At 36.2% G+C, this 13,119-nt stretch overlaps 1 protein-coding gene across 3 annotated transcripts in view; it reads right to left on the reverse strand.

The window, feature by feature from the left end:
- Positions 1-1,668: 1,668 nt before the first annotated feature.
- Positions 1,669-13,119, reverse strand: part of LOC150104509 (SEC14-like protein 2) — a 39,050-nt gene continuing 27,599 nt past the window's right edge. For 2 of the 3 annotated variants that reach the window (XM_090395683.1, XM_090395682.1), the window contains 5 exons: positions 11,922-12,002; positions 8,758-8,844; positions 6,278-6,384; positions 5,631-5,964; positions 1,669-2,303 (listed from right to left, as the gene is read on the reverse strand). In XM_090395683.1, coding sequence (XP_090251809.1) covers positions 2,176-2,303; positions 5,631-5,964; positions 6,278-6,384; positions 8,758-8,844; positions 11,922-12,002 — 737 coding nt within the window. In that variant the 3' untranslated portion in view covers positions 1,669-2,175. The remainder of the gene's footprint in view (positions 2,304-5,630; positions 5,965-6,277; positions 6,385-8,757; positions 8,845-11,921; positions 12,003-13,119) is intronic. The other variant, XM_090395684.1, reaches the window with a different exon arrangement.

Here is a 13,119-nt window from a genome sequence, read left to right on the forward strand (position 1 = left end):
TATGTAGAGATTAGAGTAATTATTATTTGCTTCAGAATCCAACATGATCTTCCATCACAAAGGCTAGACTTGTAAATATTATTTAATGTATATAACTTATTTTAAAATTTAATATTCATATAACTGCCTTAATTTTGTCTAATATTTAATTATTTAATCAAAGATATATGTATGAATAATGAAAAGACTGTATTAAATATTAATAAGTTATTTTATTTATTGTTATGTCAATATTATAAGAACTTGTATTTGTAATTTAACTACGCATTTATTGAAATGCAAATATTCTATTTATTCTTGTTTGTGAAAGTTTAACGTTATGTAATAACTGAATGTAGTTGTATAGCCTAATGTAACATTCGCGAGAATGTTTACGTTTATCGGTTGTCATAGAGACGCGTGAAATAAACGAGCGTGAGTGGAAGGGAGCGTGGACTAAATAAGAAGAGAAAATATATACGTAGTAGAGGAGTTGGGACGGAAACTTGGAAGTGAAAGGAAGTAAGGGCATAAACTAGAGAAGTAGAAGTAAATGAAAGGTTCTTAAGGGCAGGAGTTAAGTGGATATTTTTTTTATAAGCGAGCAAGGACGAACGAATTTTCTAGTTAGCTGAAAGTGTAATCAGCAGTAATAATAAAAAGGAAATTAATGCTACAATCGGATAAAATAAAAAGCTGGACGTTTAAGGAAGAATTCTGAATGAACCCGGCTATTCTAGAATTGTGGCTTATTTCCGATTTGCCCTAAAAAGAACCTCACAGTGTTTAATTAGTTTATGAGTGGTAACGACGATAGTTGAAGTACCCTGTAATTGACGTCTAGAATTCTGAAGTGCGTTTGATAGTGCTTTAAGTATAACCGTGGATAAGTCTTGTAGATGTGTTTTTATTAAGTAAGATAAATAAGTTCCAAAGGTTTGCTCACAACATAATTGATGTACTAGGAACTATTTCCGGTAAGGTCTATCATAGTGTATTATTTCATTGCTTGAAGAATTGTGTGTTAATTACGCTATGCTTAACCTAACTTTAACTGTGGAAACTCTTCGTGATTGAGAGTTGGAGATAAGAATTGTTTGAAAGATATTTTTCAGCTATTAGTGCCTGTGATACCTTGAACTTGTAGCATGACTGAGAAATGTGTGAAAACTGATTAGATTGGATGTTCTATTATATTTATTTAAGTGTAGAAACTTTGTAATCCAGAAGCTGAGAAAGTGCATGTGAAGACTTGGAAGATTGTGCTAATGTGATTAACTTGACTTAATGTTTGACTTGTTACTACTATTAAAAATTAGAAGTAAAATTTATATTAAATGTTTGTTTTTGTTAATCAAAAGTTGTATTTTGCCTGAATCTCTTTTACTGCACCATTCATAAAATATTCGAACCAAAGCGGGTAAATTAAGTAAGTCAAATATACTCGGCCAGTATATATATTAAGGAGAAATGGTTGAGGGTTGATTTTTCTTCAATTCTTGAATTAGAAACCAACTAGCAACTATTTTTAGGTTAAGAACATCGTAGTAAATAACATGTCGGATCCAAGGTACAGATTAAGACGAAGTAGGATCCAACAGGAACATCCATAACAGAAGCTGTTGTGGATGTTCTGCCGTTAGCATACAAATGAGTATAGATGTTGCGATGATTAGTCAATTGAACTGGTGAGGGACACCTCATTTAGTTCATTTATTTAATACATTTTTACATTTTTCAACAAATTAAGGGTCTAGTAGCATTCTTTTTGGAGGTAGAACACAATTCCTATAAGCTCTGCCCTTAAATTGTTTCGTGAATGTATATTAATGCGAAGTTCACGAATTGTTTTTAAATGGCAGGAGCATTTTCAAAGTGAAAAATTGTTTTAAATACTTTGCGATTCTGCTATTTTGATCCATAAAATGACTTCTCACTTGTTTACTAGTATATACAAAGAAAATATTTCTGTAAATGAATAAAACAATAGACGTTGAGCACGTCTGGAAGAAGACGTAGTGAGCAATAAGCAAAAGAGTGCAGTAAATGAAAGAAGACTTCCCACAATTTACAACGCAACACGGAACTGCTTTTGGTGTTCGAAAGCAAGTGAGAGGGGTCAGTGGTTTTGTAATAGTTTTCCACATCCATTTGCATTTCTATTTTTTTTATGAAACTGATAGAATGCTTTGGGGGTTAAGAGTCTAGAAGGGGACTTTCAGCAGGTTCATTTGGCACTTCTGACGTCGGCAGAAGAACTTCTATCCGATACTTCAGTTTCTTTTGTCGGAACCAACTAAATCTGTTGTCAAACAGGAGGACATCTGGAAAAAAATATGAGAAAAGCTGTAATAAACTCTTATTACAGACCCTGAATCTTACTGCATATTTTAAAAGAAGGTATCAGGTATAATGATTATTATACTGATAAATGATTATTATACCTTATTATAAAACAGCAAAGTGTGATTTTAACTTCATAATAAGAAAAGAGAGTTTGTCTTAACACTTCAGAAAATAAATCCAGCAACAACTTCAGGTTGATCCCGATAATTGCAATCGGAGCTAATAAAAAATGATAAGTACACTGGAGTATTTTGGGGTTTTAAGACTTCGAAGAAATGAGGCAGGTCATTTCTTCGAAGGTTTTCTTATTGATTGAATGGTTATCTTTCAAATCTGTCTATTGTCGCTTTAAATTCTCTAAGTAATAGGCAATGTTTGCTCACGGGCCAATGATCATTGCACGTCTCCAAAAACTAGCACAAACGAGGGTAAATTTTAAAGAAAACAATATAACTAGATGAACTTCAGCACTACTGTATACTGTTTTAGTGGGAAAATAAAGAATTGGAACAAATTTTGCTAGCATTCGTGATTTCTTAATGGAAGTGAAAGATGCAAAATTGTTACGGTTTGTTTGACTTCATTTAATCTTCAGTGACGTGAGCATCACTGCTCAATAAATGCACCTGATAGTTCTGTTACTGGCAGTAATACTGATAGTCACTGCTAGAAAATCATCGCAACCTTCTGCCAGTCAAGAAATATGACTTAATGGTTTGATAAACATGATTACAACAGCAATAATTTTCTTGCCTGGTTGATAGTCCTCAATCTAATTGAGCATTTATGGAAAATCTAGACAGACATGCATCTGTCCAGGTGCATGTCTGTCTAACAGTCACTAAATCTCCCCGGGGGTGGAGACTTTGGTGACTATTACGTCTGTCTCGCAGCATTAATTAGAACCATTACATTATTTGGTTCTTGAACTAATAACAAATGGCCAATCAGTATAACATGCTCTCTCTCTCTCTCTCTCATATATATATATAATAAATAAATCACAATAAATGATGACGTTAATTATCTGAACTGATCTGAGCTGCTTCTACACAAAGCTAAATAGAGCCTCCGTAGCTCAGTCGGGTATAGACGAAGCCGTTTGGTCGGAAAGACCTGGACTCGATTCCCGTCAGTGACGTGAGGAATTTCTTTATCTGGTCTCTTCCGACTAAAGGTGAGTTAGCCGGTCTCATACAAAGACTGGATAACTCACACGGATTTACAGACAAAAAATGCATACTTAATCCCTCACTAGGAGGGGCTCAACCAGTCTTAAGGGACCGTCAAGGAACGGGGGTAACCCCCACACGAATAAATAAACAAAGCTAAATAATCTCAGTACTACAGTGTACATTCATGTTTATTTGTTTATTTTGGAAATATACATTTTAGTGTGGTTCAGTAGAAGTGACGCTTGCGTCCATAGCGCTAGGCAGCCCGAAGAAAAACCTACATTCAATTCTAGTCATCGATTAGAGAAACTTTTTTTAGGCTTTTCTTCAACCGGCTCCAGAGCCAGTCGATCTTTTCCATGATCAAGCGGGTTTTTTCTCCAGAAAACTCGGTTTTCTCGTAAACTCAGAAAACCTTAGAATTCACACTAATTCACGCAATAAATATATTGTGTTAGGGACCACGACATGCGGTAGCGGCACGTCTTTGTCGTCTTTTCACTGCATGAATTTCTTTAAAATTAGTGATAGTCTTCGGGCAGTATAGTCCATCTTCTAACTACCTAATCTGGTTAATTGTAACAGACTTAATTGCAATGAGGTCGATAATCAAATTCTTTTCTGCCCAAACATTACAGGAAACAAAACTGGTAAACGATTACTGAACTTTGCAGTGCAGTTGGATTGCGAAAGAAGAAACGACAGCTACGAGACCAGGTATGGCTTGTGTTCTCTTGGACAGTTTTACTGTTTTCAGGATGATAAAACCTCTTCACTTGTGCATAAGACCGGCTAATCACCTTCGGTTGAAAAAAAGAAAAACGTAACAGTTCTTCGCGTCCTAGAACCCAGGTATTTACTACCACAGACCAACTTGGGTAACGACTAAGTCGCACTGCAGTGCAGCTGGCGTGTGTTCACTTAGCTGCAGAGAACACTCGCGTTTCGCTTTTGTTTGCGACAGTGGCGGCTCGTGACTTGACATCGTGAGGATGCTGCAGCTTTCGAAATATACATAATATACATCGTAAGTACAGTGTATACGTGCTTGGATAAAATATCAAAATTATGGTAAAAATGAAAAAAAAAATAATAAACATGAAACAATATTGTTTATCATCGATAAAATTATACAATTTGGTATAATTCAAAGTTACTTAAAAATAAAATATATTCTTCTTGTTTTGTTTCATGAAAAAATATTTTTTTATCGATAAAATGATACAGTTTAGTATAATTCAAAATTACTTAAAAATGAAATCCATTCCTTTAATTGTAATTAAAGGAATGGATTTACAATATTCGGACATTACAATTAAATCTTTTAATTGTAATGTCCAAATATTTAAAGAGACGGAGTAAATACGATAAGCACTACTAACATTCTACTACTGGCGCAAACTGCATATAAACAACAGTGGAAATGCGCGGACAGTGCCGCATTACGCTAATAGCTCGCATCTCACTGTGACGTGCATATGCTTGCGAGCGTAGCAATATGATACTGTGGTAAACACAGTGCTGCTAGAGTCCTTCGCCCTCCTAAGTGCTACAAGATGGATTTTTATTATTTTTTATACAAAATAAGAGAATTGTATGTTGATGATAAAATTAAATATTATAAGCAAATATAAATAAATTAATAAATATATGTATCGAGAAAAATTGGGGGTTCTACAGTTCCACAGTGCCTATGCACGAGCCGCCCCTAGTTTGCGTAATGAAAGTGAATTTCCTTCTTTAGCCCTTTCATATTTCGACAAGTGTACAATAGCTTTCCCTGGGTGCAACTTATGTTTAAAAGAAATTTTTGAAAATAGCAGTATGAAAAACTTTTTGAAATGATGTCATATAATGTTGCAAGAAAAAACAGTCCCTAAGGACCGCTCTCAGAGGTTTCTATTTTGATTGAATTTGATGCTGATCTGATAGTCAACCTGCTGCTGCTATTTTTGAATTTTGAGTCGCAGTCACCTTCATCCACACATTCTGACGAACTCATTGCTATCCCCCATCTTTCTGAATCTGGTAGCTTCCGTGTACTCGTATAGAAACATTCTGTGCTTATTTTTACAATAATGTATAAAACCTTTTGTATTATATAACTATTATAAAGTAAAATTTCCTTACATGTTCCTTCCTCCTTGCATTCAAAGATTCCATCCTCAGGTGAAAGATGAGATTGCAGTCTTTCGATTGGGATGAGCTCGACCATCTTCGGTTTGAATTTGGTAGATGAAGATGTTGGTGCACTTTGAGTGATCTTTAAGAAAAGTCCCATTCCGATATCGCCATCTGTTTGGAATTCCCAATGGATGACTGAGCTTTCGGTAGTCACTGGAATTTCTACTTTGAAAGTGCTTCTGTTTCTTACGATGACACTCTCAACATCTGCTTCTGCACAAAAGTCATTCTTTTGGTTCTTTAAGTAGTAGCACTTTGGAATGGTTCCTCCTGGATTTATCTACGAGAGAAGAGAAACGTAATATTATGAATACACAATTCAAAGTAATTCGTTAGTGTTTTTAAATAAAAATAAATAAATAATGAAATAATTTTCAGCTTACTTTCTCCTAACTGCAGATTTTCTAGTTTTTTTTTTTTTTTCAATATCGATTCAAAGTCATTTTGTATTGTTTTAATCACTGAGGCTGCTATAAGTCATCTTTCGTATACTACATAGCACTATAATACAAGTAATCTTGAAAAAGTACTATTCTTGAGGAAAAAGTACTGTTCTTTAAAATAACCTATAAATAAATAAAACGATGACTTACCACTGATGGACAGCGTGGATTTCCATCGGGATCTACTCTAACTCCGCCGAGAAATACCGGAAGAATATCTTGATCAATGTCTTGTAAAAGAATGTCTTTCCAGCCGTCTGTAAGAATATCACACGGATTAAATTAAATATTTCAGGATTGATTTTGAATGAACATATCAGAAATCTGACATAATACAACCAGCGTATAGCGTATCATTTTCAGACGTCATATTTATATTCAGGCTACTGTTGTTGTGGTTTTGTTTTTATTCTTATTATTTATCTCCCTGACATATCACTTCCGAGTAGGGGAAGGTGTCTAATATGTAGCTTATTCACGTACTTAATGCAATAAATACAACCTTTGGCCAGTTTTTTTTGGCCAAAAAAAAAAAAAAAAAGACATAATAACGTATGATTTAAGAAAATGCAAACAGCTTACCCACGGTTCTAATATACTGCACCCTTTCGTAGATAAATTCATATTAAAAAAATAAATTAAATGAAAAATGATACTTATTTAAGTTAAGAGATATTATATCCCATATTGTTTCTTAGCCGAATAAGAAACTCAAAGAGTTTCATGCTGAATATAGAAACTATATAAAGTTCGGCGATTCCAAGCGTAAGCAAATACCTGGATAGTGCAGCACCTGACCCTTGAAGGTAGTGCAAGCTGAGGCAACTCATAGAAAGGGTGGTGCAAGCTCAAATCACTATTCTTGATATTTACCCATAATGTGAACTTAACTCCTAGGAGCTGTATTACTGTTCAACATTATGAGAGAAGGTCGCTACCTAGACCGGTTTCGACCTTATAAATAAGTAAAGTCGTCTCTAAAAATTCGGACGATCCCTAAGCCACTCAATCGTGGGCGAAAGACCGTCAATCTCAGCGTTGGCTCCACTCAGTGATGGCCTTCCACCCACCACCACCACCACTATCACCACCGAGCAGAACCGCTTATATTCCGAAGAAAAGCATTCACCGACAAAGCCCCTCACCGGAAAACACTTTCCCCGGAGACTCAAATTGCTCCCTTAAGGCAAAAACCTTAAGAGAGCGAACTCATATTGGCAACAGTCGAGCCTCAGTTAAACTTCATTGACTACAGCACTACCCAGACCGGTTTCGACCTAATGAATAAGTAAAGCCGTCTCTAAAAATTCGGACGATCCCTAGGCCACACAATTGTGGGCGAAAGAACGTCCATCTCAGCGTTGGCTCCACTCATTGATGGCCTTCCATCCTCCACCACCACCGAGCAGAATCGCTCATATTCCGAAGAAAAGCATTCACCGACAAAGTCCCTCACCGGGCAGTTCCGGAGAACACTTTCCCCGGAGACTCAAATTGCTCCCTTAAGGCAAAAACCTTAAGAGAGCGAACTCATATTGGCAATAGCCGAGCCTCAGTTAAACTTCATTGGCTACAGCACTACCCAGACCGGTTTCGACCTTATGTATAGGTGAAGCGGGCTCTAAAAATAAGACGATCCCGAAAGATCGCCCAACTCAGCGTTGTTCCACTCGATGACAGGCTCACCCCCGTCACCGAGAACTTCTCAGCATTGGCTCTACCCATTGGCAGGCTCACCCCACCACCAAGCAGAGCCATAATCTCAGCGGTGGCCCCACTCAGAGACAGGTAAAAACCTACCTCCAACTGGAGCCTCTCAAAGCCAGATCCGCCCCGCACCGGTTTCCACCCTCATTGCCAAGAGGTGTCCTAATAAATTACTAATTATATGACGAGCCAAAGGCTTCAATTCGGCGACATGAACTTATTTAAGTTAAGGGATATTACATCCCATATTGTTTCTTAGCCGAATGGCAATTCTCATAGAAGGGATGTAAGTTCTGTTCGCTACAAACTTGGTATTAACTAGGGTCTACCTACTCACTGATGAGACCTCAATAAAGGTTGAAACCGGTCTGGGTAGTGACCTTCTCTTATAATGTTGAACATTAATACAGCTCCTAGGAGTTAAGTTCACATTATGGGTAAATATCAAGAATAGTGATCGGAGCTTGCTCCACCCTTTGTATGATTTGCCTCAGCTTGCACTACCTTCAAGGGTCAGGTGCTGCACTATCCAGGTATTTGCATACGCTTGGAATCGCCGAACTTTATATAGTTTCTATATTCGGCACGAAACTCTTGGAGTTTCTTATTCGGCTAAGAAACAATATAGGATAATATCCCTTAACTTAAATAAGTTCATGTCACTGAATTGAAGCCTTTGGCTCTTCCTATAATTAGTAATTAAAATGATACTTTACTGAGAGAATGCACAGATTCGGTCACGTCAGTTGAACAAAGCTGCTCAGAAGAAGTAAATCGAAGTATTCGCTCATAAATAACAACATCGAAGTTATTTTTCTGTCAGCTCGCATTTGCCCTGGTCTAAATGATAACATTTCGGCCACTCTACCGATTAGGAGTTAGTTACTGCTCAGAGAATCGAATGGAAAAGAAATCTGACTTACCTCTGCCGCATATCACCACTTTTCGGACTGTTTCTGGAGAAAGAAAGGGCTTCACGAGGGCAAAGATGGCGGGAAAATACGATGGTGCTATTAAAAAAGAAAAGTATAATATTATTTCTTAGGGGTAAAAGTGCACTCTTGTAGTTTTCTGAGAAATCAAGTTTATTAGTTGTTGTTTGAATTTTCGAAATAATTAAATATTTGGCCAAAATGTGGTGCAAATTAGCAACGAGAACTTGAACTGAAATACTTCTTTCTAAGCACTTTCCATGCAAAATATTTCAGTACATAAGAGTACTCAGATTAACGTTTATTTTACAGGCGAGTTAAAACTGATTTAATTTTTTCTAAGGGGGAAAAGTAGCTTTCTCTTCGCAAATTTCAGCTCATTTAAATAACATTTAAAATAGCGCTAAAATTTTTGCTTTCAATATTGATTGCACAGAATGAGAACGAATGCATTTCGTACAAGCTAGAATAAAATTTCCTTCCTCAAACTAGGAAGGAAATTTTAAGGCTGATGGGAGAAACAACTAAAGTCTCCTAGTACTACGATCTTTAGCCATACTTTGTGGCCATCCGAAGCCTCAGGAAATAATAACTAAGACTGGATGAAGTGCAACACTATACAGTATTCCCCCCCCCCTTATCCGGGGGGGGATACGTTCCAAGACACCCTGCGGATACCTGAAATCGCGGATAGTTCCGAACCTTATATATATGTTTGTAGAAACTATGAAAATTTCGGAAGTTGATCTAAGAGCTACGATAATACAATCCACGGCATCCCCGAGTTGCCTTATCTTACACTACTTGACGTAAGTAGCTAAGGCAACTGGGGGATGCCGGGGATTGTATTATCGTAAGCTCCCGGGTCAATCTCCGAAACTTCCATAGTTTCTACTAACATTCGGCTTAGAAATAATGTTGGATCGAATATCCACTTTACCGACGTAATTATAAATTGTTTATTTCTGGTATTTTCCATTTAATAATTTCGGACAGGGGTTGACCGCGGATAAGGAGGAAGGGGGGGGGGGGGAACTACGGTATGCGCGACTATATAGCTGACTCATTACGTATATTACATGCAACATAAGTACGGACGTGTAACGAAAGCTTATTATTGCTATTAAGAATGTTTGCAACACGTTAAGAAAGAGGAGTGAATGAAATGCTCGTAGCTTAAACAAAAGTGAAAAGGGCTGCACTAAACCAACGCGGAAGGCGACACACACTTCTTACAGCGACGGTACAGTACACTGTTCCGATTTAGAAGCTGCCATTTTAAATGTCAACAAGTCACCCGTTGCCAAAATGACGCCATTATTATTATCTCCAATTTTTTTTAATTACTTATATATGGTTAGAAATGATACATAGAGAGAATTTCATCTTTCAATACGCCTCTTTTAATTTCTGACGATTTCTAAGCTTCAAAATCAACCTCGTCTAATGAAGAAAAAATTTGCAACATTGGCATATCGAAGAAAATAGAAACAGCATCCTGAGCTGTAGGAAATCTGTGTAACAGGAAAACGGCATCTGAATGTACGTCTTCTTGTTAAAAACTAGTTTCTCTCGTTTACTCAGTTCTCATTATAAAATCAACAAGTGAAGAGAAAAAAAAAATATTTATCGTGTCTTTAGCCGTAATTTAATGTGGCCCTTTTGTATTATCATTGACATCACAGGAGGACACTCCATTCTTTTCAACCGTCTACACTACTCCCCATCTACACAGCGCTACTATCATCATACCACGATACAATCCATCAACTACACACAACGCCATCTACTGCCACTACTAGTAGTTTTTGCCTGTACACCTTGCGAATGTACTAGTGATGGCGAGCCATTTTATGTGCGCGTACCAAAAATTTACCAATCGAGTTGCTGACGTGCCGGGCAGTTTTTAATAGGGGAAAATTGATAGAAATTAATCTAACTTAATTTATTTATTTATTTATTTATAATATTTTATAAAAATATTTATAAGTTTATAAATAATGTTATTTATAATATTTATTTATATATAAATTTATATTATTATTCAGTGTAATAATGATTATTGTATTATTAAATTGATTTTAATGATGTTGGTTTGAAAAAAATAAAAACGGTAGTGGGCAAGTTATATTCGAGTAAATACGGTAAGCATTTCGCCGACAAGTTGACAGCCTTCTGCTACTTCTCCTGCTCAGCTAACTTCTATATTCATGCATTGTAACCCACCATAGAAGTTAGCTGAGCAGGAGAAGTAGCAGAAGGTTGTCAACTTGTGGGCGAAATGCTTACCGTATTTACTCGCGTAAAACTTGCCCTCGCGTATAACTTGCACCCTTGATTTTACTTTAGGAAAAAAGACATTCAAAAGTGTTGCACATACCTCGCACAAGAAAAATGTTTAAACATGTTCGCGTCGAGGCGAGAGTAACTCGCTCACCGCGGTTAACAACACGCCCTTCCCAACAGCCATTATACTGCAGATGCAAGAAAAACAAGTAGTTTTAGTACCCCTGAATAAGGTGCAGAGGCTTTTGCAGTCTGTGTAATATATTTCTCAACAAATAGTGCGATTAGAGATAGCTGGAATAAAAACGGCGCTAACTAATGAATCATATGTCCCCCCCCCCACTCACAGAAACTGTGCTGTATAGACTCAAGCAAAGTTTCAACAAGGGTTGAAAGTTTGTGCGAGTTGAGCCTGCGGAAATGAGAGGTTCTGTCGGAACGATAAACGACCTGTGTTAATGTGTTAAAACTAAGAATATAGTGAATGTTGTTATGATAGTTTCAGATGTTATGGAATTCGGTTGAAGAGAATTAGCATTTCAACTCAACAATTGTCGATTGCCTTTGTCTTTGGATCTAGCGATCTTTTGTTAATGCCGCACCAATCATATGCACATCTTCATAGCTGCTCTCTCCTGTAAAACAAAATTTAACTTGTACGTATTGTAACAATTAAAAAAAAAGGTTGAATAATTTATAAGCGTATAAAAGGATATGACCTATAAATCGACGTGCCAGCAAAATTCTCGGAAGTGCCATAGGTTCGCCATCTAGGTATTAGATCATCAGATCATCACCATGCTAATATTTATGTTAATAAGAAAGCATTTTTAAAAGTATCATAGTATTAAAAAAGGGTAAAGTGTTACCATTAATTATGACCGCTCTCTTCAGACATTCAGGATAATTGTCCTCGTATAACATGAACACGTAACCAAACAGGCTGATGGCTGAAAGGGGGAGAAATGTTGGTTAGAATTTCCGCATATAAAAAAAATCTGAAACGTCAATCACACATAATTTAATTCGGTTTTAAAAAATACTGAGGGAAGGAGGTAAAAGAAGACATTGGACATCAGAATTATAGTTGCCAACTTAAACTGGAAAGCGAAATTATAATAGTCACAGGCGGATCAAGCGGGTATTGGACCTGGAGGCCGCCAATGGTCCCGAGATCAAAGGATACTTTTTTCGGAGATAAAAATTTATTTAACTTTTTACTCCAACTTAAACACGTTATTTTTTTCTTAAAATGTTTTAGTATTTTATATATATAAAATATAAAATGAAAAGCACCCTGGCTGAATATTGCTAAATTCGTAAAACAACTTAATTATGTAATTCAAAGCTACACAGAAATGTACAACATTTTTATTTAAATGACTTTTTTGAAAGCGCATTTAAATAAATATGGTGAAAATTATAGTACTGATACATCATTTGCTTATGATTCCCAGTATATGCAGTAATGAAATGGTTATGATTATATCTATGTGTAAATGATTTCAATGACTGTGAATGATTATGAAGCACAAAACCACGTTTGGGTTGCATCACAGAATTTGAAGTCAATAGTATTGGGCTGTCTTTCAAAAATCAGCTTCAAAAAACCTTGAAAGCAACTCTGATCGCAAGCATCTATAAAACTAACCAATCCAGTAATACTGACTTGCTCATATAGGGAACGTCGCCCACCTGCCTCACGGAAAATATGGCACTGTTGGCGTTAATGATATTTTGTTTGAGAATAGGTTGCCTAAAATGTTTTTTTTTTTATTATTATTCATTTCCTATTGTTGTTCGTTAGTTGTACTGATGAAATATTTACATAATTAAAGAAATATTTAATGTTGCATAAGTGTTATTTGTATCTTATAATGATATACACCATTTGTATACTGTATATCATTATAATAGCAACACAAAGCAAAAATTATTTCAATGAAGCCCGCGGGCCACTAAACTACACTGCGGTATTTAGAATTGTAAGACGCTTTCCAGATTCACAAGGAACGCTGTGCATTTGATACTTTACATAAAATCATATAAAAATAAATATTAAATAGA

Source organism: Typopeltis vanoorti, chromosome 7 (genome assembly GCF_054136105.1).
Source record: "Typopeltis vanoorti isolate ZY-2024b chromosome 7, IOZ_Tvanoo_1.0, whole genome shotgun sequence".
NCBI lineage: Eukaryota > Metazoa > Arthropoda > Arachnida > Uropygi > Thelyphonidae > Typopeltis > Typopeltis vanoorti.